The sequence below is a fragment of the Phodopus roborovskii genome, unplaced genomic scaffold (genome assembly GCF_943737965.1).
Source record: "Phodopus roborovskii unplaced genomic scaffold, PHOROB, whole genome shotgun sequence".
Classification (NCBI taxonomy): Eukaryota; Metazoa; Chordata; class Mammalia; order Rodentia; family Cricetidae; genus Phodopus; species Phodopus roborovskii.
Window position 1 is genome coordinate 14,798,101 of NW_026126469.1, and position 25,066 is coordinate 14,823,166.

The 25,066-nt window shown below is 40.6% G+C and overlaps 1 protein-coding gene across 1 annotated transcript in view; it reads right to left on the minus strand.

Annotated features, from left to right (window-relative positions):
* Atp13a5 (ATPase 13A5) overlaps positions 1 to 25,066 on the minus strand; it is a 124,162-nt gene that overhangs the window by 92,733 nt on the left and 6,363 nt on the right. The window contains exons 2-5 of the mRNA XM_051191266.1: positions 10,673 to 10,846; positions 8,989 to 9,135; positions 8,721 to 8,791; positions 8,545 to 8,625 (exon numbers count right to left, since the gene is read on the minus strand). Of these exons, the coding sequence (XP_051047223.1) occupies positions 8,545 to 8,625; positions 8,721 to 8,791; positions 8,989 to 9,135; positions 10,673 to 10,846 (473 nt within the window). The remainder of the gene's footprint in view (positions 1 to 8,544; positions 8,626 to 8,720; positions 8,792 to 8,988; positions 9,136 to 10,672; positions 10,847 to 25,066) is intronic.

Sequence of the window (25,066 nt, forward strand, 5' to 3'; positions counted from 1 at the left end):
GTTAGTCAAAATGAAATTAGAGAGACACTTTAAAAAATAATTTGATTACATCCTAAAATGAGCTAAAACCTCAGGTTTGAAGATATTTCTAAACTTACCAGGCATTTGGTTTATGTCAGACATCAATGATGGTGTCTCTCTTACCCAGGGATCTCCCAGATCCCAGAGCAGTCTCTTCAGTACACCAAAGACAGAACACGTTTCCTGGAAGGTGCTCTATGATTGTCACTTGCAAGTGCTTCATTCCCACACAAGGTGCAGGACACATGTTCAGGTTGTGTTATATAATTTTTAAAGTTTTTTCAAAACATTTGTTTTGTATTATACAGTATTATAGAGTTCTAAAGGGTCAATTTACCAATAAGAAAAGTTGCTCACTGTGGGTCTCTAGCCAAAGGTTCACATAGCTAATATTAATCATAACTATGGAACTTTTAGGTTTCATATTAACAAACATTTCATATGATTACTATTTATAAAGAAAACTGAATTTTGAGAAAATTAAGTAACTATCCCAAGTTCCCAGAGCCAGAAAAGAAAGCTACTCCCAACCATGGCCTCTATGAAATCACTTAACAGCTGTACCTCTGCAAACACAAGCAGGGAGAGCCTCCATAAGGGGTCTTTGGTCTTGTTATCATATAACCCAGAACAGACTGAGCTCTGTTCGTGTGACTTTTAAAGCTTGTTATACTAGCTCTAATTACTGACTGCCATGGACAGAGATGATTTACACTAAGGTCTTCTAACTCTGTGATGTGGGGGGAACACAGAGGCTCAGGGGATGAAAGTCAGAGAGTCGGAGAGGAAGAGGAGTCACACTGCTATGTGAATTCATAAACCCTAAATCCCATTCTAGAACCTCAAAAGACTTGAACTCAAGCCATGTTGAGTCTGTGACAATAATCAGTTATTGGCTAATTGTCAGAACCTCTCAGGACCCACAGCTTGGTCTGTCAGTCTCCCACACACACCTCCCACCCCTCCCCACATCGTATGCTTACCCCACAGTCTTCCCTTTGTAAATGCTATTCAGCTTTTAAAAGCCAAACCTGACAACCAAGACAAGTGGTTCAGAACACACCTAGCTCCACACCCCAGCAAGCTTTTGTCCTTGCTATTCCTTCTGCCTAGTTCCCTTACTTCTTTGCATGGCTCACTGCCTCCATCCATTTAGGACTCTAAAAAATATTCCCTTCTTGAGGCCTTCCATAACAATCTTATATAAAACAGCCCCTCCCCTGGGCCTGGGGGTATGGTGTCATGGTAGAGCATTTGCTTAGCATATGCAAGACCATGGGTTTGATCCCTCACACTGGAGGGTTGGGGAACCTTATCTAATGTTCCTTAATTTCTTTAACCTACCCTATTTTTCTTTACAATATGTATGATTACCTGAACATACACCTTATTTATACATATGTGTGTGCATATGTGTGGGCAGTTGCATGTGCACATCTATACGTGTATGTGGAAGCCATAGGAAAGCCTTTGTTGTCTTTCTTCAGAGGCTATCCACCTGTTTTTTCCAGACAAGGTCTCACATAGAACATGCCATGTAGGCTAAGCTGGCTGGGTAGCAAACCTCAGTTCAAGTCTTTAGTACCTCCTACCACTAGGATTACAAATAAGCACTGCCATACTTAGCTCTTTTCACATGGACTCTAGAGATCACACCCAAGTCTTCGTTCCTCCAAGGCAAGTTCTTTACCAACTGAGATATCTCCATTATAATAATATAACCTTTTAAAGGACATTAATAGATCCCAGAGAGCTAAAATAGAGCCTAACACAAACAGTATAGTCAAGAATTATCTGTTTAAATTAATGGATAGCCAAATTGGAGGTGGAGAAAATCTTGGTTTCCTCATCTGAAAAAATGAATTTGATAAAACATGCCTAATAAAATTGTGATCAGCACCTTAGTAGGATACATATGCAAAGCAGTTGTCACAAGTGTGCCTAGGACATGGCAAATCCCGGATAAATGGCAGCTATCTTTAAAGTATGACTCTGTCTGACACAATTAAATTGTTTCTTTCCTTCAGCAATACTTTTTTTTTTTTTTTTCAGGAACATCACTTACCCTATTGACTTAAACATATTTACATATTTTCATCCTCAAATCCTATCAGCTCTTTTTAAAGGCAGAAGGGGAGCTTCTTCGGCTCTTTTTTTTCCCCCTTGGACCTGGAGCTAGACATAGAATATGTTCCCCAAAATGTTGGTGTTAATGGAGACCAAGGTGACCCATCTCTAGAGTACAAGATTCAAACACTGATGGCACAACTCTACTGAGACTAAAGAAATCCAACTGAGAATGCAAGCTGAGGGTCTGACACCCTTGCTCTCTCTCTGTGTGTCTGGTGAGATAGTTTCTGAGGTTGCCATTGAGGGAAGAGCTCAGGTCCTGGAGAAATGAAGGGATGGATGATGCGGATCTAACCTTGCCTTGCTTTGGAGCTCATCTGGGCCATGTTGAAATCACAGGCATCCTGCCTGCTCTTTGCTGTTTTGTCATGCCTACTGTTCTTTGTCAAGGGAAATTCTAGTATGTTTAGAAATTGTGTACCCATGTCAGGCTCAGAGCCAGCCACAGAGAATTCTCAGGGATGTTGACCAGTGGTGGAGCAACCAGAAGAAAGATTAGGCTGGAAGCCAAGTCACACAGGGAAAGGTCAAAGTTATCTTCCACCACTACAGGTCTGATGAGGTGGCAGACAAAAGAGATCCCTCCCTTGTGGCCTATCCCAACAGTGTAGGCCAAACAGCTAAGTTTGTTTGCCTAATGTCTGTCACTATCCATTAGGGGAGAAACTGCTGTGATGGCAGACAGCCCCTTCTTGGAGGATGGACTTTGACCAAATCCACAGCTGAGAAGTCTGGCAGGGAATTTCATGCTTGCTGTGCTTTGTGCTTCTGGGTTCACAAGGGATTTCCTCCAGTGCTGAGATATTCAGATCCTGTGGAATGTATGATTCTGAAATACCAAGTGTGAATGGTTAAGAGTATTTCCCTTTGAGGGATAATCCATCCCCTTTTTCAATTAGCTTGGTTTTTTTTTTCCTTTACTGATCCAAATGAACATATCACTATATCTCTCAATGAACTGTAAGAGAGCTTTCTGTGAGACCCTGGAGTGGTGTAGACTAGAGTCAGGGGTCTTAAGAAGGAAGTAGGGATGTGTTACACTCACTGGTGCACTTCTCAGACTTCACAGCAACTCTCAGATTTTGCCCACTCTTTCCATTCCTATGGCCTGCTAGCCTGTGACAGTCTGTTAGCTTGTGAAGGCCTGCTAGCCTGTGAAGGCATCTCTAGAGGGAGAGATTGCTACAGTTTCCCAAGTAGTCAAGGCAAAGCAGAAGGTCCCAGCTTGACTCACTTCTGTAAGAAAGCAAATTGGGAAAACTCCTGGGTTAAGCCTGCTGGCCAGCCACTCCCTTGAAATTCCTGTTTTACAAAGGGAGGGGGCATATGGGCATATGACATCTGTGCCTAGAATTTGGATATAATTGTATAATATAATAAGTGGGTTGGTCCTAGAATCCCCCAATTACAAAACACTTTGGCTATGCTAGAAGAAATATCCATGTTCATTAATGAAACGGTGGTGTATGTATCTTAATGCATGTAATAAGAGTTGTTTTTTGAGACTGTTGGATTTGTTGAGACTATTTCTCTGTATTCCTTTGGAATCTGACCTGGAACTAGCTCTGTAGACCAGGCTGGACTCACAAAGATCCACCTGCCTCTGCCTCCCATGTGCTGGGCTCAAAGGAGTGAGACACCATTGCCCAGCGAGTTGTTTAGCTTTTTATCCTGCTCTAATGGGAGATGTCATTCTGTAAATATATTTCTCATACTGGTAATGAATAAAGTATTGTTGGCCAATAAGAAAGCAAGATAGGCAGGACTAGGAGACAAGGAGGATTCGAGGAAGTAGTAGGGAGGAGTCAAGATGGAAGACAGAGAGAGCAGAACGCCGGCAGGCTCTCTATCCGGCAAGATAAGACTGCGTGGAAATACTTAGATTAATAGAAATGGGTTAATACTTAAGACAGAGCTAGCCAATAAGAAACTAGTACCTGGCCAACAGCATTATATCTGATACAGAGTCACTGTGTGTTATTTGGGGCTGGCGCCACAGTGGGTCCAGGTCAAAAACCTTATTCCTTACATATGGCGCCCAACGTTACACTGCTCCTCATCTGTTGTCTGTCCATTACTTTCATTTCCTAAATTACAAGCTTCCATATATTTGGGGAAAGTCAGCTCATACAGGATTTCAGCTCTCGGTATGAGTTAGTACAGTGCTCCTAGGAGTGTCTGTTGAAGGAGAATACTTAAGCATTCTATATATGAAGAACATTCCATATACAATGACCCAGAGGGGAAAGAACTAGAAAGGACATAAGGAGTTGTGGTGAAGATACAGCAAAATCTAGGCATCATCTCCATCATTTCACCTATGAAACTCAGGACTTACACTCACTGCTGTCTTCACAGGTCCAACAGACCAGATCCACAAAACTGTGGACCTGAAAATTCCTACTTATTAAAAACAGACCATTGATCTCAATTTACTTGATTTTATCAAATTATATTTTAATTGAAATATAGGTAATATCTTAAGACAAGGTACTAATACCTTGTCTGAGATCATGTTTTTAGCTTCTAGAGGTTGAATGAGGCTTTTCTCCCATTCCCTAACCAGCTATCACTTGCTTCTTTCTAGAAAGATGATGTAGAGGCTGAGAGTGTGTGATTGGACCATTCTCTTAGAGTGTAATTCTCAAAGGCATAAGAGTAACCATTATTTCTCTTTCAAGTTTTGCTCCCATTAAGGCCTGATGAGTACCATAGCACAGTCCCATGGTAGTTCCAACTTCTCTTTCCTTCCCTCCCCCATTTGTCTTCCATCTTTCTTTCCTGTTTGTTGCCCATCTTTTCATGAAACAACTTCTGCTCGGTGGAGCTTGTATTGGTGTCAAATATAACTCTAGCTGCTCATCACTCATGTTCTGTCTCTGGGTCCCCAGCAAGCATGTCTGCTTTTCCTCATCAGGGTAGAACAAGTTAATTGTGTTTTGCCCTAGAGAACCACAGAACCAACTGTGATTGGCTCTTTCCAACTTCTCCTTTGGTGATATCACCACATTGATGACATGAACTGGCTGTGGAATAAATATTCCCACTTTAGAGACTGGAGAACACTGGCTGTCAATGTTTTTATAGCTTCCTGAGTCACGTGATTGCCTGGAGCCTAAACAAAGGTTCAGGTGCAGGATGCACTGAATGGCAACAAAGGTGAAAGAGTACCATAGCCCTGTCCTAGCAAGAAAGGCTAGTGAGGCTCAGGTAGATGTGGTGTTTACATAGGATCCATTCTTGTGAAATCAATCACTCAGCTGTCATGAACCTGTCCAGGAAAGCTACAATGAAGCAAAACTTAGTTCATCTCATGGGAAGTCAGGATTGGAACAGGCAAGTTCCTAAGACCATATACTTTGACATTTTTCATGCCTTCTGACAATTTTTCTCCTGGGTAAAATCAACTCTCTTGGTGGCCTGATAAGTTTTCAGATGATAAGTATGAATTATGAACATCCTACATCTCCTCTCTTTGCCAGGCTGCTAGAAACCCCACAGAGAAGTGTTCATTTAGGAGCTACAGCATGACATTGTGTCAGGTTTTTGCCAGCCCTCCTTCCTTCTTCTCTTGCAGTGAGCTTTTGTTTTTTAATACAAGCAAGCTCAGATTGAGCTACCGAATTCTCATGCCATCCAATCAATCAGTTGCTTTTAATTTCTCAGGAAAGGCCCCCAGCTTACTATAAAGAATGAGGGGGAAAAGCCACATCCACTGACTCTTTTTGTCCTTCACTCAGGCATTCGTATAAGATAAAATATGCCTCTGCTTATGAGATTATTTCTCAATTCTTCAAATTTGGGATACCGTACTCTGTCTTGCTTATTAGATTGTCAAGTTCTTTATTGTCTGGACCAGATTTAAATTTAATTATGTATGATGTTTATTAAATCTTGGCACTTGATAAATAAGGACAAATGTGAGCTAGCTACACCGATGGGGAATCTTTCTTGTGGAAATGGTTTCTTGTGCAGAATACATCTATACATCTATCATTAAGATCTTTTAAATGTTCTAGATCAATTCTCTAAACATCTTGCACTGAGTATTATTAGCTAAGTTTCATTTTAATGACTTTGAAAAGTTTCTGTATCACAGTGTATTAAACAGTCATCTGAAATCTTATGTAATGATAGTAATTCTAAAACATTTTGCAGTATTGTTCTGGTATAGATGCCTTCTTCATTTTTTATAGTATTTCCACAAAGGAAAAACTGAAACCAACACTCCATGTTTCTTAGACTTTGTACAAGAATTATGGTGATGGACAAACAAGCAGGATGGCTCAGTGAGTAAAGGCTCCTGCTGCCAAGCCTGCTAACCCGAGCTTGATTCCTAGGACTTACATGCTAAGACAGAGATCCCTCCTGCAAATTGTCCTCTGAATTCTACTCATGCTTTGTGGCACTCATGCTACCACACACATGCACATAAAATAAATGAGAATTTAAAATGTAATGAAGACTTTGTGTGAGGAACTTGCTAGAATTCCAGAGTTCTTTGCCTCATACGTGCTGTCTTACTCCTACGGAAGTCTCAGGGCTGTGGGAGTAGAGCCCAGAAGTAATTCACACAACATGTTTCTTGTTTGACAATTGACTTTTCTGGTGAATCACAATGATGCTAGGTAAATAATGTCCCTAAAAGGGTCTGAGATACTCAAAATTATCAGAAGGGCTTAGCTGTTTTCTTTGGGACTTACCAGCATCTGCTATTTCAAACAAGAGCTGAGGAAAGCTGGAGCTATTCCCTCTGGTTAGTAAATTGAATGAACATCTTCTCATCTCTGGAAGCCTACAGACTAGTCTCATGGTTCCTCCCCACCCCCATCATGTCTCTCTCTTTAGATCACTGGTCCCTTGCAAAGTACCTGGCATATCAGAGAGCACAGATAATAAATCAATGAATGCCATCATTAATTTGTTTCTTCTGCAAACACTTGTTGAGCTTCCTTGAAAGGACTCTACTAAAAGGAGCATGGCAAACATTGCTCTGGCAGGCCTTGCCCTTCTCCCCCATTCCCTCTGTCTTGCTAAAAACTGTTAGATTACATTCCTAAAGGTAGCCATCAAGGTCTATTCCCTTATTTGACCACTTCCTCCTCCTGAGGCTGACTATCCAGCTATTGAAGGATTGATGTCCAGCAATCAAAAGCCCCCCATTGACTACCCTAATTAACATGGCCAACCAAAATTGAACATGTCTTCCTAACATATAGTTATAAACCTTTATAAACCACCATTTTCCTATGTGCCACATCTGTCTCTTCTCTATCTCCATAGAAAATCCTTTCTCCCTCTGGGACAAATAACCCTTTTCCCTCTCCCTTGTTCCCTTCCCCTTCTCCCTCTTCCTCAGTCTCCTGTCTTTGTCTCTTATTCCCTGCCCTTTGTCTCTCTGAAGCAAATAAATCTCCTTTGTGCTGAGAAGTTGGTCTTGGGGTGTTTTGTGCCAACAACTTGGAGGTCCTCTCAGTAATGTAGGGACCCACACATGGCAGGATGCTCCCTCCTGGATCAGGCACAAACCATACCCAAATGTCTATTTTTCATAGAGAGGTCCATATTAAGCAGGAAAAAAGTTATAGTGGCTACTTCCTGACTTAGGCAGAAAACAGCAGCAAGTTTGGCTGTGGTTTTTAAGAGGAGAGGAAGGGGATGTCTGTTAGAATGGGGAGGGGATAGGAGGTGGTGGTATTTTTTGATTGGGCATATTCATTAGGTGTGTTTGAATGGAGGGGTGTTTGATTTCTGAACTTCAGTACTGTGAGAGTTGGACCTTTGTGATCAGCCTTGGGAATACGTCTGGCATAAGAAAGTGTCCAAATAATGAAATAGACCCTGATGGTTAGCTTGAGGGATCTATGGTTTACAAGGGAGAGGAAAGGAGGAAGGGCAAGGCCTGCCAGCCCCATGTTTGCCATGGCCAGATCTGCTAGAACTGTTCACTCCTATCATGAGTCTAGGACTATTCTAGGTACCACATACGCAACAATGAATAACACAGCCAAGTAAACAGTACATTGTTCACCTCCACGGCTGTTTGTCTCAGTAAAGCACTATCTGAGTAGTGTCCTTTTTGGATCTCAGTCAATTCGAGAGGATAAAGAAACCGATGTTTATGAAATGTTATGAAATGACTAGAGATTATTATAATGCCTGTTCTACAAGCCTGGGAGAAAGGGTGGCATTTAGTTGATTGCTTTCCTCTTCCGGTGTCTTTTTTTTTTTTTTTTTTTTTTTTTTTTGCCTAAGGAGAGAATTTAAAATGTCTTTTTGATGCCAGCAAATGGCATCAAGCTGGCAACGCATTGGGCCAGCAATACACCAGTGAGTGTCCATGTGGTGCTTCTTACCAGTAGGGTTAGGCTCAGTAAGCATCATTAAACCTACCTGACCTCTTGCTCTTCACTGGTCAGACCCAATCCAAATGTATGGTGAATGTCGAAGCAGGTGTTACTATCTTCCAGCAACCTAGGATGTAGTTGGGGAGGAGCCATACATCAGTTTACAGAGCCAGTGTTCTTCAGCTGCGTCCTGAGGTAGTGCTGAGAAAAGGCCATACTTACCCAACTTTCCGGAAGCGCTTCTCCAAGAAATCCCACACGTACCTGATTTTTTGCACTTGGATGCATTGAATCTGCAAGCACAAATGTAGGAGGAACAGGCATTATGGACAGAGGAAAGTGTGTCAAGAAGGGAGTTGTTCAATGCAGGTTCCCATGCGGGTCTCACCTATCATTCCATCCCCAGTGTTCTATTCAGAGCTTTAACCAACACACACTCTGCTTTGTCCCCACAAATGTGCCATAACCTCCCACACATCAGACCTCTTACTTTTAACTCTGGCTTCATTATGGCTTGGTTTATGACCGAGTGGCGGTCTGCCACCAGAGGTTCCTCTTTGTTCTTGCTTATAGGGAACTTCAGTGTGGATAAGTGGAGGCAGAAGACCTTTTTCCTTATGTATCTTCGAAATTCATCCTTGAGAAGTCAACAAACAAGAGAACACTCTCAGGCCTCAGCCAGAATAGAAGTTCTTAGGCCCACTCTAGACTTGGCAGAAACTCAGGTGGCAAAGCCAGCAGTTTGTGTTTCAATGAGCCTTCCAGAGGCTTCTGATATGCACAGAAATTTGAGAAATACTGGATATGAGGGGGAAAACATTGTAGGAAAGCATTATGTCTAGAAATTTTCTGAGATGATTATATTTCTTTTTATTATCTTATTATTTAAGTTTTGAGACAAGGAATCACTGTAAATTCTAGACTGGCCCCAACCTCTTGGTTAACCCACCTCAGCTTCCCACGTGCTGGGACCACAGGTGTACATCACACAGCTGGATTTGACTACCTTTAAATGATATCTACAAGCTTAAAATATCTATTATACTCCAAAGCATGTATTTTTGAAAATTGCACATTCCCACATTGTGTAGTTTCTGAGAGTTGTAACAGTGACCATGCAATAGCAAGGAGCAACATCCATAAGTCTAAGATCCCATAGATAGCCTCAAGCTGGAGAGAAGAAGTGTCAGCATTCCTGGGCTAGACAAATGATAGCATGAAGCTTGCAGAGGTAGTCTTTCCTCCTCTTGTTCTGGCCTAGGTAAACTGTTTGAACCCACGAGGTCTTCCCTCTAGAATACTGACTAGCCATTGCTAGATCACAGATGCAGTATTGAAGATGTGACCATTGTATACTTTTTTCTTTAAAAGTTATATTTAAATTTTTAATTGAGATAAAATACTTGCCCATATTTATGGGTCTTGTGTAGTTGTTTCCTCTGAACTGAAACATTCTCTCCTTTGAGACTCAGGAAATAAACAAAACTTACAAGTCTGAAGAAGTCCCTGAAACTTAAAAGATTCCCAAGGCCAGTCCCACTGGCTGTAGAAGCACTAACAATTGCCTGGAAGAGAAGACTATCCAACCTTTCTAGCTGTTTGAAGATAAAGCAAGGAGCTCTAAGAATGGGGTGGGCTTTTCAGTGTTGCAGCTACTTGTGAGTCACTCACAATCCTATTTAAGTAGTGTGTGTGTGTGTGTGTGTGTGTGTGTGTGTGTGTGTGATACAATGTACTGGCTCACTAAGCTAGACTTGGATGAAATCATTTCTTTGATCTACTGTTAATGAATAGACAATTATTCATATCTCCCCAGGAACACTCCAACAGCAATGGTGCATGTAATGAATTTTAAGTATACATATACTATATGTAATGATCAGACCAGGGTAATTGGCCTCTTAACCACTTCAGAAATTTACCATTTCTTTTTGCTGGGAACAACCTCTCTACTAGCTATTTTTTAAATTTGCTGTTAGCAGGTATTCCCCTATTCGACTGTAGTCATGTACCTACTAATCATTTCCCCTTTATTGCTCCTTACCCTTCTCAAGCACTGGTAATTGCTATTCTATAATTCCAACTTTATAGCTTCCACATGTAAGTGAGCATAAGCAATATCTGTTCTTCTGTGATGATCACAGTATTTGAAAAGGATAACGAAAAGTACTCACTGTTGTCCTCAGTAAAACTGTGTCTGCTTCTTGCAAAGGGCATGGGATGCAGCTTGTCCACACCCACCACTCAGGCCTCCAGTGGAATATCAGTTGTAGGGCCCCAAGAGTCAGGAAGGCTGTGACAAGGCACAGGGCTCTCCGTAGATTCTGGGTATGGTAGCCAAATACCTCCTGAATAATAAATAGAGCATCCCATGTTTCAGTAGTCACATAAACATCATTCTGATTCAAGGGGTAAATGCGTGAGATGCAGGGTTATTGGTTGAAAGAGAAATCTGGCAACAGTTGGTAGAATCAGGTTGACTGCAACTGGCAGCTGATATAATAAAATGAAAGAGAAGCACAAACCCTCCTACTGCCCCACCAAGTGAAATTCAACATTAGATGGAAGGAAAAGGGAAGCTCTCCCTGCTTCTATGCATTTGTGAGAGGCACTTCAAGTGTTTGTAACATGTTTCATGTTTTGAAGAAAATTTGTTTTCTTTTGGTATTAAAGAAATTATTAACATTAAAGAAAGTGATTGAGACAGATATGACCCACATTATCCACCTTTATCTGTATTCACATTGGTTATAATAATAACCGAATATGGTTGAAACTATGAATAAATGTGTTCTAAACCAGAAAAACATAAATTAATGGACTACTTGCTGACATGAAAGGCTGTTGAAGGATCAATTGCACTTGCTTATTGTGAATTCACAGATAAAGAGTCACAGGACTAGGCTCAAATATAAATTAAACATAATTTATTTTGGGGAGAAGTCACTTACACAAGAAACAGAGGATCACCTCAAGTTCCCTCTCCAAGGATCCACTCAGGCTGTCCTCTGTGACCCAACTGGAAGCAAAAGAGAATGCCACCTGCCCTGACCCCAGACCCCAAACCCACTCTCTATAATGGATGTGGTCAGTGCTGCAGGTGTGGGTGGGGTGTATATCTCACTACAACTTATCCTTTTTTAAATTACTATTTTTAGTATTAAAACAATTTTAAATTTAAATATATTTTGATCATATTCTTCCCCTTCTCCAAGTCCTTCCTGATCATCTCCCTTCTCCCCAACCACCCAACTTTAATTTCTTTCCCAAAAACAAAAACAAACCAAGGAAACAAAATCACCAGCTTCCCAAAACACCCAACCGTAACCAAACAAAAGCATGCATGAAAAAAAAAATATCCTTGGATTCTGTTGTATGTAGGTGAGGCCTGTCCTGCAATGGTTGATGTCATTCTGTTGGAGAAATGACCCATTTTAATTCTATTGGAGAAAACTGATTGTCCCTTTCCCAGCAGGCATAAGTGATATTTCAGTTGCTAACCTTTCCCTAGTGACTAAGTTTTCATTCATTCCTCATTCATTCATCAATTTTTTAAAATGTAAAAAGATAAAATGGAATAAGATAAAACAAAAACTGGCATTGAATTTGTAAGAGACGAACCAACAGAGGAAAAAAAAAAAAAAGCCCAAGAGAATGCACAAGAATGAGAGACCTACTCATTCACACACTCAGGAATCCCACAAAAATGCTAAACTGGAAGCCACAGGGTATTCTCAATGGACCCATTCAGACCCATGCAGGCCCTGTGCTTGCTGCTAAAGTCTCTGTCAGTTCAGATGAGCTTGGCTCATGTTGATTAAGGAGGTCTTGTTTTCCTGGTGTCCTCTACCCCCTCTGGCTCTTACATTCTTTCAGCCTCCTATTCCACAGGGTTCCTTGAGTTCTGAGGGAAGGGATTTGATGGGACATCCCATTTAGGGTTTAGTGTTCCAAGGTCTCTTGCTCTCTGCATAATGCCTGGCTGTGGATCGCTGTATTTGTTTCCATCTGCTATAGGAGAAAGCTTCCCTGATGATGGCTAAGCAAGGCATTGATTTATGATTATAGCAGAATATCATTAGGAATCATTTTATCATTTCAGGCTTTTTTCTCTTTTGAACAAGCATTGTTTAGTTTTATTCTAGATTGCTGGGCAATCTAGTCTCAGGTTCTTGGTTGCCCAAGCAGTTCAGGATCAGGGATAGATCCCATCTTGTGGAGTGGGTTGTAAGTCAAATCAGTTTGGTTGGTTACTCATAAAACTGAGAAGCTTCTGCATAGAAAAGGACACCATCACTTGAATAAAGTGGCAGCCAACAGAATGGGAAATGATTTCAGCCCAGTGGAGGGCTAATATCCAAAATATATAAAGAAATCAAGAAATGAGAAATCAAGAAAACAAATAACCCAAATAAAAATGGGGTACAGATCTAAACAGAGAATTGTCAATAAAGGAAACTCAATCAGCTGATTAACACTTTAAGAAATGTTCAACATCCTCAGCCATCAGGGAAATGAATATCAAAACTACTTTGAGATTTCATCTTACACCTGTCAGAATGGCTATGATCAAAAATACAAGTGACAACTCATGCTGGCAAGGATGTATGTAGAGCAAGAGGAAATTCCTCCATTACTGATAGGAATGCAAACTTGTTTAGCCACTATGGAAATCAGCTTGGTGGTTCCTCAAGAAGGTGGCAAATTCTGTCTACCTCAAGAACTTGCTATTCCACTTTTGGGCATTTGCCCAAAGGATGTTTCATCCTATCACGGAGACACTTGCTCAACCATGGTCATTACTGCTCTAATCACAATTAGAAACAACCTGGATGTCCCTCAACAAATGAATGAATAAAGAAAATATGATACATCTACACAATGGAATATCACTCATCCACTAAGAAAAAAATGACATGATGGAATTTACAGGCAAATGTATGAAACTAGAAAAAGAATCATCCTGATGAGGTATCCCAGACCTAGACAAATATGGTATGTAATAGCTTACATGTGGATATTAGCTGTGAAGTCAATGATAATCAAGCTATAATCCATTAGGCCCACAGATTATAGAGTAAGGGACTAGAGCAGTGATTCTTGATTTGTGGGTCACAAAACCTTTGGGGGTTGAATCACCCTTTTACAGGAGTCATATATCAGGTATCATGCATACCAGATATTTACAGTACAGTTCATAACAGTAGCAAAATTACAGTTATGAAATAACAATAAAACAATTTTATGGTTGGGAGTCACTACAACATTAAAAAGTATATTAAAGGGTCGCAATATTAGGAAGGATGGGAAATACTGGACTAGAATTAACAGGTAGATCTCATTAAGAAAGGCAAATAAAATACGTAAATGTGGATGGAGGGCTGGAATGGGAGGATCAGGTGAGCAGTAAGATGGAGAGGAGTTTGTGGGAGGCAAAACAAGGAGAGTCAGTTAAAATTAAGGGTCATTTGAGGGGTAGTGAAGACTTAATAGCATAGGAACGTCCTAAAATACATACATATATGAGGGTAATCCAAATGAAATAGCAAAATAATGCGGGGAGTGGGGAGGCCAAACTGGCATCTCCTGTCACCAAATGAAGCCTCTAGTAGTGGGATTGGTTTATATCTAATTGAATTGTTGGCCAAAGGGGCCCCACATGAATTTATAAACAACACAGGCTGTGACCAAAATTATAGGTTGTTCTTTACAACCTGACAGCAAGGCCCCATTGCTGAAAACAACAGCTAAGTAACTCATTGACAACAGAGATGTTGCCAGGTGGTTGTGGTGCATGCCTTTAATCCCAGCATTTGGGAGGCAAAGCATGTGTATCTCTGAGTTTGAGGCCAGACTGGTCTACTGGTCTACAGAGTAAGTGCCGAGACAGTTAGGGATATACAGAGAAACCCTGTATCAAACAAAGGAAGGAAGGAAGGAAGAAATAAAGAAAGAAGAGATAATGGGGATGTCTACAAAGTACCTACATAGAGCCTTCACCGTTTCATTCCAGAGCCTTTGATACAGGAAGGAGCACTATATACTCTCAAAACAGAAATGTCATAAACACCCAGCCAACCACAAAACCTTTATCCACAATGTTGTATTATTTTCAAGATATACTAGGGCACTTACTTATTCTTAGAATAACACATTGAGATATTTGTACCATTAATAATAAATAGGTTAGCTAATATTTGTCAAAAATTAAATGAATCTGAGATTTGTTTTAAGGGGGAAATAGCTTTGGCTATTTAAAACCAAATTTTAGTTTCTACCCTCTTCAATGAGGGTTCTCAACACTGTTGTATACATCCCCAAAACAAACTCTTAGAGTACTTTGAAGTATCTGAGGGATACTAATTATTACAGTTAGGATATGAAATGCCACCCTACAGAGAATGTGCATGTGTTGATGACTTTGCTTTCGAGAGCATTATTGAGAGATGATTAGGTTATGAATGCATTAACTTCATTAATTGATTAATTCATTGGTGAGTTCTTAGCTGAAAAGACTATTGGGGAACAGAGCCTAGTTGGAAGAAGTGGGTCATTAGAGGCTGTGCTATTGAATAGTGCATCTTGAAGGGTGTGGGGGGATTGTACTCTGACTTTCCTGGATGCCATGAGTTGAGCACCTTACCTATGACTTTCCACCATTTTCCAGCCCTGTCACAGTTCAGACTTGAAAGCAACAGAACCAGCCAACCATGGACCAAACATCAGAAACCATGAACCAAAACCAGTTTTTCTTCCCGCAGCTTGTTTCTTCAGGTATTTTGTCACAGAAATGGAAACACACTAACACAAAATATGAAGTATGTGCTATACAGTGGCTTTAAGGTGACCTGGAAATGTTTCTTTCTTCCCAACAACTCTAAATTCCCATGTTCAAATCACAGAGCTGTAATATTGACGCAACAGTTTTTTTTCTATGTTTATGGAGTGTTTTTAATGACAGAACTTGTTGGATTTGTGCCAGTTTATATCATGCATCATATAACAAATTGCTTTGCTTAATTCTTTGGAAAATTATTCATCTTTGATGTGTCCTTTTTTTATTAATTTTTCCTAGGAACTCGGTGGTGGATAAAGAGTATAATAATAATTGTTGAAATCAATCATTAGCCAGAGTAGAAAGATCACAAGGTTAAGAAACAAGATGTAAGTTTGAGTCACTGATCTGCTCATTATGGGATGCATGCTCTCCGGTAACTCATTTACTTCTAGGAAATCCCAGTTCAGTCTTTTGCAGAACAATGAGAAAAACACATGGTATGGGCCTGCTGTACTCATGTAGGGAAAGGTGTTTATTGCTTGGTAGTATAATCCTAGTTTGATATTATTGGTGAAAAGGCTCTGATTTAATTTAGAAACATTCAATTTTTGCAATTTATGAATACTTCCAAGATCTCTTCCTCTCCTGGTACTCCTTCTGCTTCTATAACTCCTGGTCTTATCTGTGTATTACAGGTAATTAGATCCAAATAACATAAATATGCTAATTCACATATTACATGACATGTAGTCTGTGAGATATTTACTAACATTCAGTGTCAAAGGCCAATTGTGTGCAAAGCAGAAGCATGTTAGTATTGAAATATTAGTCTAGCTCATAGCTGGAAAGAGCTCACTCATAAATACAATTTTTCCTGTTCGTTTTCACACAGCAATGACACTAATAATCACATTTCTATTGCCTATTAGGTTTTTTCTGTATAATTTTTTTTTTTTACTAAATGGGAAACAAAAGCCTAGCAATGAAACCATTAGAGCCAAAGACTGCTGATAACCTATTCAATTGGAACAACTCTTTGGAGAAGGCAAAGTTAAAAATTCTATGAGAATGATAAAGATGTTTCTACCTTTGATCAATAATTCTTCAGTTGGAAGGATGCCATAATTAAATAACACATAAAAGGGAAAGTAATGAGTGTAATATGCTCAATGCAGCATTGTCTGAAATAGCAAAGCTACTGGGGGAATGGAAAGTTAACCAATGGTTCAGTGAGTTTTGAAATATATGCACAGTGGTCTGTGATGAAGCCATTAAGAGTATATGGCACCAATGTAGACACCTGGGGCCATCGATAATACAATGTTAAATGAAGAGAAGACATACAGAATGAATGGAAGCAAATAGCAGCAGCATAAAATTTAACCCACCTGTATCAGAAATTACATTAAATGTAAATGGTCTTAATACACACAAGTGAACACAAGGTGTTAAGCTAGATAATAAAAGGTACACTATGTGTTGTTTATAAGAGACACACTTTAAATATTGGTAAGTAAGTTAAGATGGAGAACAAGAAAAAACATACCATGCAAATGTTAATGAAGAAAAGCTGAGAAGGGGGGGGCAATATGAGGGATCAGGGAGGTTGAGCTGGAGGAAGAACAGAAGGAGAGCAAGGAAAGAAATACCTTGATAGAGAGAGCCATTATCAGGTTAATGAGAAACCTGGCACTAGGGAAATTCACAAGAATCCACAAGGATGACCCTAGCTAAGAATCTAAGAAATAGTGGAAATACTACCTTAAATGCCCTTCCCCTGTAATTAGATTGATGACAACCTTAATTGTCATCATAGAACCTCCATCCAGTAACTGATAGAAGCAGATGCAGATATCCACTGCTAAGTACTGGGCTCCTGGAGTCCAGTCATTGAGAGGGAAGAGCCATATATGAGTGAAGGGATCAAGACCATGTTGGGGAAACCCACAGAAACAGCTGACCTGAGCAAGTGGGAGCTCATGGACTCCAGACTGACATCTGGGGAACTAGGTCCTTTGAATGTGCATGACCATTGGGGACCTTGGACAGTTGTGGAGCCACTAGCAATGGAACCAGTATTTATCCCTACTGCATGAAGTGGCATTTTGGAGCCCATTCCCTATAGAGGGACACCTCTATCAGCCTAAATACAGAGGGGAAGGCCTTGGCCAGCCTCAAGTGATATGACAGACTTTGTTGATTCCCCATGGGAGGCCTTATCCTCTCTGAGGAGTGGATGAGAGGTGGGATGGGGAGAAGGTAGGGGGAGCAGGAGGAGAGATGGAGAAAGAACTGGGATTGGTATGCAAAATAAGAATGTTTTAAAAAGAAAAAGAAAAGTTGAGTGACTATATTCATATCAAACAAAATATATTTCTTCACAGACATTTAAGGAAGGAAATATGAGAGAAAAGAAGGTCATTTAGTGATAAATTCAACAGGAACATAGCAATTCTAAACAAAGAAAAGAAAATCTGTCATTAAATTATCCTTTAAGCCAAAATGACTGTAGAATCCTTTCATTATCTAAGACTTAAGCAGAATTGTTCTTGCATAAACTCCTTCATAAACGGAGGATATAAGAATAGTCCTAGAGTAGGCCCAGCACCTTGCCTGGGCAGCACAATAGAGCCAATCCTGTTGGCAGAGGTATGGGTGAGCCAAACACAAAGATATGAACATGGGAGCACTGTCCCCATTACCTAACTGTCATGTAACAGCATGGGTTGGGGAGAAAAGCCCCATCAATGCCCGAGGTAGGTGGGAGAGCTGGTCATGAGGTCATAAGAGCAGGAGAGCTAGCCCTCCCTCATCTGCTGCATCTCCCTGCACCACACCTGGACAACTCTAGGTGTGGGATATCCAATCCTGAGGACATGGCATAGGGCAGCAACAGGATAACCAAGAGGAGTCCCAGTGAGGGTCCAGTAGTAATAGTGTAGCAGAAACCAGAAGCCTCGAACCAGACCAATGACTCTTTTTGCAATGAACCCTTGTGAGTAAAAATATATTGCTAAAAAGGTTTGCTGTATGACTCCCCATGTCACACTACAGTTTCCATTTCCATGATAAGATTAATTTTTCCTTTTCATGTTTTCTTATTTTTTTTCCTCTTAAATTTTACTTTATTTTGTGGGGGAGGTTGCAGGGGCGGAGGGTGGAGGTGGGGAAACGAATGGGATGGAGATGCATGATGTGAAAAAGGCAAATAATAAATAAAAATAAAATAAAAAAGTGTTCCTAACTTGTCATAACAAGACCAGAATTACCAGATAATTGAATAAGCATATTGAAAGGAAAATTATAGGTTATGATTTATGGCACTATATACCAAATAATTGTAAAATAGTTTCCATAACCAGTGAGGTAGCATAATGAAAAGGTAACAGTATTACCCAATAGTGTTTTTCAGTATTAATATTCAGGGGCAAGAAGGAAAACATCCATACAAGTGGCAAAGAAAACGACAGGTGTGTATAGTTACATACAAGTAATACAAGTAATTTGTTCAAGTAGAGATAGATTGTGACTAGTTTTTTGTTTGTTTATTTGGTTGGTTGGTTGGTTGGTTTTTGAGACAGGGTTGCTCTGTGTAGCCCTGACTGTTCTGGAACTCGCTCTGTAGACCAGACTAGCCTCAAACTCATAGAGATCCACATGCTTTTACCTTCTGAGTGATTGTAACTATTAGTAAGTAAATGTATTAAAGTTGTAGGATGGTAGATAAATATAGAAAACTCATCTATATTTGCATATAGTCATAGAAATTTGAAAATTGAGTACAAATACTATCAGGAAAAAAATCAATTGCATTGTACTACATCTAAAAAAGATGTGTTAAGCCTTTGAACTGAGAACTGCATGTTACTGCCAAGAAAGTAAGATCTAAATAAATGGGAAGATAAAAGAATTCAGGAAAATGACACTACATTCCCTCTTAAAGGCTTGCCAAGTGCTTTTGTGGTCACTGATTAAATGATTCTAAAATTTCTATGGAAATGGCAAGAACCTAGGGTAGTCAAGAAAATAATTCAGAACAAAACAAAAGAGTGTAGGACTTATACCACCAGAATTGGAAACTTCCTACAAAGCAGCAGTAATTGGGGAAACTCAGTATGCATTGGCATGGAAAAAGGGGGTTGCCAAAGGATAGAACAGGACAGAGAAAGGGCCTGAAACATCATTGTCCTTCCAGAGAAGGAACCACTGCAGTCAGAGGCTGAAGGTACTTAAATACTTAAGGTATTTGCCTCAGCAGGGCTGGAGCTAAGAGAAGGATGCTGAAGAAAATGGGGTTCCCCTTCATCGATGTGTCATATGCAAAATCCACTTATATTTAATTCCTTTAAAATAAGATATAAGAGAACTTTAGGGAGGCTAATATTTCTTAAAACAAGAAAACTCTATTGGATTTCATCAAAGGGTCTCTGGAGAAGATTGATTAGCCACTTATAAGGTCTGTTTATTTATATCCTGTATAGAAAAGGGGATTTTTATTTGGAATTCACAAAATGACTACAAATCAATTGAAAAGAAATGCCACTGAAAAATAGCAGGGGAAAGGCTTGAATGAACAACTTCAGGAAGCATGAAAATTACCTACAGCCTTCAAGAGGAAGTCTGGAACTTTGTTAAAGAAGTGGAAATAAAAGCCACAGTAATGCATCACAGGCAAGTACAGCTGATACCATACTGAAGAGAAGCAAGTCAGAGATCTCACACATATGTTGGAGGACTTTGAAGTCACTCTGAAGCCATGATATATCACAGATCAGCTAAGCTTGAAAGTACAGAACACTTCAGCTGGTAAAGATTGGCACATCTAGTATCGTTCAACCAGCATTCAACTAAAGTCACTGCAAGTGTGAATTGGTGTAAACATTTTTAAAGCAGTGTAGCTACAGACATGAGTACTGTACTCAACTCTTGGAGTTTTGCACAAGAAAGATGAATGTCTACTCATCTTTAGAAAGCTTCTTGAGCTGGGTGGTGGTGGCCCACGTCTTTAATTACAGCACTTGGGAGGCAGAAGCACTTGAGTTTGAGGCCAGCCGGGTCTACAGAGAAAGTTCCAGGCCAGCCAGAGCTACACAGTGAGACGCTATCTAAAATAATAATAATAACAATGATAATGATAACAAGAAGAAAATAGGAAGGAAAGGAGTATAAACAGAGTTCTTAGTTGACCTAAATAATAAAAACCCAGCCAGACCTAGTGTCTCTCTCTTCCTGCTGCCCGCTGAGATATGTCCTCTGAGCTCCCTCTCCAGCACCAGGTCTGCCTGCATGCTGTCATGCCTCCTGGCATAATGAAAATGGACTAAACCCCTAAACTGTAAGCCAGCCCCAATTAAATGTCTTTCTTTACATGAGTTTTTATGGCCATGGTATCTCTTCACAGCAATAGAAACCCTAAAGAAGAAAGATAATTTCAGGACTTTTCTATTTTAAAACTGGGAACATCTTATTAACCAAAAACGCCACCTCACTGCTTGGGAAGATGGGGCATATTTCTAGCTCAAGACCTGCCGGGGGTACAAAATGAATCCAGGGCTAACCTGGGGAACTCAATGAGACCCCGTCTCAAAATCAAAGTCACAAAAAGTCTGGAGATCTAGCTCAGTGGCAGAAAGGCCGTCTGGCATGCCGGAAGCTCTGATCTCAGTCACTAGTATGGGGATGGTAGGAGGAGAAAAAAGAAACAGTGGTGGAGGGAGGGAGAAAATGCAGGGAAAACGGAAGGAAGGAAGGAAGGCGCTTATAAATGTCAAGGTAATATTCTGGAATATGTGTTTTCCTGAGCAAAGGGGGGAGAGAACTGATGTTTATTGTGTGATGTTTATTGCATGCTTGACACATAAGCCTCATAACCCTTGGTGACAGTCCTTTCTAAGTCACTCCTCAGCTTTTCCCAGCGTGTGAGGTCTTCGTCAAAGCATGGCTGCTTTCCCCAGCATTCTTTTGATCAAGTGCTCTCCTTGGCTTACTGGTGCTTTCTGCATGCAGCTTATCATAATACATTTCCTTTATGCTAATTAACCTCGAGTATAATTTAATTCTAATTACTATTCCTCCTGAGAGGGCTGCTCAATATTTTCCTAAAGATTCGTGTCATACAACACCAGTGAGGTCCACTAAGAGATGGAGTTTAGAAACCAGAGGGAGGAAACAACCAGAGGTGATACAAATGAAGATAGAGAGAAGTGGATGGCAAGATAAGAATGTCCATTATATGTGTTTCCTTGCGGAAACTGAGTTTTACCCATGTGATTTTCAGCCTGTCATTTTCTCAAGTCTGTCTCCATCTCTCTACTCTGGATAATACCAATAGCACACACCTGGGGGAGTGATTGTGACGAAGGGCCAGATGTAAGCAATGCAAGTGATACTCATGGTGAACAGGTGGTTTGGTAAGAGCTTCAGGCAAAGCAGAAGTGACCCGGCTTCTGGTTGCTGCATGCCAAGTCAGGGCTGGCAGTGGGAACAACCTACATTTCAGGAGGCCAGAAACCAGGCCCGCCACTGGGCAGTGGCTGCATGTCGGATGACTCGGTTTGTTTTCTCTCTGAACACCACCAATTCCTTCATTTCTTGATTCTGACGAGAGATGCCAGGAAGTGGACCTCATCCCTTACTATATTCTCTAAATCCAGGACACAGAACCTGGGATTAGGAGTGACAGTCAAATACACATACTGTGTTTACAGAGGCTGTTGTGTAATGTCACAGTTCAGAGCCAAGTCTCGTGCAGGTCTGACAAGACAGCCCCTGCTCTTTACATCACATCCCAATGCCATCTAGAAGCTCTTTTCCTCTGTTCCTTTCTCTATCACCTACCAACTGTGACTTAAATTGACTAAAACTTGGACTTCTCACGGGAAAATTGTGGCTGCTTACAAAACACAACAGAAACAGTTTGATGCCAGTTAAAGGCTGAGGACATGTCACAAGACAATCAGATTCAAATCACCTCCACTACTTAGCCAGATGTCAGACTAGGAAACCCACAGGGCATGTTCTGTGCCTCCCTTTCGTCCTTTATAAATGGGAATAATCAATAACCATCTTCTGCAGGTGCTGTGAGATAGCAAGAAGACAATCTGGTAAGAGTGTGCTGTGGCCCCTGGGGTGTTTTGAGCACTCAGTGTGTGTTGAGTTAATATTGTCTTGGGTGCTACACAATTGAACAAAATTTCCACAGATTAGTGACTAGTTCTGTTGAACTCGCTGTAGAATAATTTGGCCACAGGCAACATGCAGAACAAAATGTTATTTCTAAAGGTGATTGATCCACCGGCTTAAGTAGATCTTTTACTTTTCCCAAAGAGAACAAGTTGTCAAAGTGAAAGTCAAATAGAGGCCCCTATTAACACCATTCGCCTTTATGGTCTATGAAACTGGAGAAAAGGCTTGAGGAAAGAACAAATGAATCCAAAGATTAGCTGAATGGAGTGACTATAGATTAAATCATGAACACTCTCTCTCTCTCTCTCTCTCTCTCTCTCTCTCTCTCTCTCACACACACACACACACACACACACACACACTCATGAGAAAGGGGGTTGAGGGAGAGGGGGGAGAGGGAGATTATGGCTTATACAAGAAGAAAGCAAAGTAATAGAATGGTACAATAGAGCTCCCTGTCTCTGATGCTTATGCAGTGTATATATCTCATGTTGCTTAACTGAACCCCACTTTCTTTAAGTATAAAATAGGTGCCAGGCAGTGTTGGCACACACCTTTAATCCCAGCACTTGGGAGGCAGAGGCAGATGGATCTCTGTGAGTTCTAGATCAGCCTGGTCTACAGAGTGAGTTCCAGGACAGACTCCAAAGCCACTGAGAAACCCTGTCTCAAACAAAACAAAACAAAACAAAACAAACACACAGAAAAAGTTATCCATGAGGGATGAGGTGCTGGCTCATAGAAAGCACTTCTTCTAGTTCCTAGAGAAAGAGAAGGGAAGGAGAGGAAAGCATGTGTGACTAGGAAGATTGAGTCAGGGTAGGAATAGAAGACAGAAAAGAGAGGAGAGAGAGAGAACATAAAAGAGTGAGCCATTATTGGTTTGAAGAGAAAACTGAATCTAAAGAAATGTCTAGAGACCTACAAGACTGACTCCAACTAACAATTTGAGCAACAGTGGAAAGGCTACCATAAATGCCCTTCCCTGATAATGAGATCAACAACTAACTTATCCACCATCATGGAGCCCTCATCTAGTACCTGTTGGAAACAGAAGCAAACACCCATAACTAAACACTGAGTCGAACTAGAATCCAGATGCAGAGAGGGAGGACAAGACCAGGTGGCAGAAACACATAGAGACAGCTGTCCTGAACAAGGAGAAGCTAACAGGCCCCCAGACTGATAGCTGGGAATCCAGCATGGGACTGACTTAGACCGCTTGAACATGGGTCTCAGCTAGAAGGCCTGAGCAGTCTAAGAGACCTCAGACAGTGGAGCCAGGATGTATTCCTGGTGCACAAAAGGACCTTGTGGACACATCCCCAATGGAGGGATACTCCCTTAACCTAGAGACAGGAGAGAAGTCCTAGTCCCTACTTCAAATGACTTGTCATATTTATATGACCCCACCTGGATGGAATAGCCCTACATGTGGAGTGGTGGAGGCATGGGAGGGGAGGGTGGTCAGGGTGCATGTGAGGGGGGAGAGAGGGTAAGAGGGAGGAAGGGAGGGAGGGAGGGGGAACTGGGATCGACATGTAAAATAAAAAATAAATTAATTAATTAAAAAAGCACTTCTTTATCCTCACACAGCCCCTGCACTTGCCAACTGAGGAGGATCTACAGGGGGTGAGATTCCTGAGGGAAGGAATATTGGAGTGTCACTTGGAATCCTTGGGACATTCCTGTTGCTTAATTTTCATTGTGTCTAGAATAATGACTAGTTTCCACTGCTCCTTTGTTCTTGTTTCCTGTTCATGTGTATAGCCATCTGACATACTTGGTTGAGTGTCCACAGCTGTAGGCACAGCAGTATAGGAGTGAGGTGCTTAGGAAAGAATGTTTTATTTTCCAGTTCACAGCTCACTCACATAGTCATACATCGTAAGGGTACAAAGTTACTTACTCATCCAAGACATGGCAAAAGCTTTCACCCTTCTACAGTTGCCTTCTAGAAAGAGTTCACTTTTGTTTCTCTATGTGTTTTGTTGTTTGTGGTTTTCTTAACTATGACTCTTTTGGCTATTTCATGGGTGACATTGCTCCTAGAGCATTCCTCTGTGCATAAAACTTTAGTCACCGGAATCAAGGCCAAGGAGATCAGATACCTATTTTCTTCTGTGAGGGTAGAATTTCTTATATTTTATCCTTTATTTTCAAGCAACAACCCCAGTACAACCTTTGTGTTTATAACCAATTCCCCATTTGTTTCGCCTGTTTGGACATGCCTCATTATAATCCCTTACATAGAGAGACATTCTTAAAACTCTGCTCTTTTCTCTACCTCTGCCAGGACATCAAAGTTCTCTTCAATGTTAAGGTAACAGTATGCACATTAAATGTATCACATTGGTATAGTCTTTATGCACAAACCCTTTATCTCAATTTGACCACATGTCAAATACTATCACTGAATGCCAACCTAGGCATAACTTTGCATACCATATCTTGTATTCATTCAAAAGGGACAGTACTTTCTGTAGGAAGAGGTAGTCTTTGTTTCATTTAGATTTGTATATTCATATATTCATTTATTTTTGGAATTCTGAGACAGAGTTTTGCCCTGTCTATTCTGGAAACTACTACATGAATGAGACTGGCT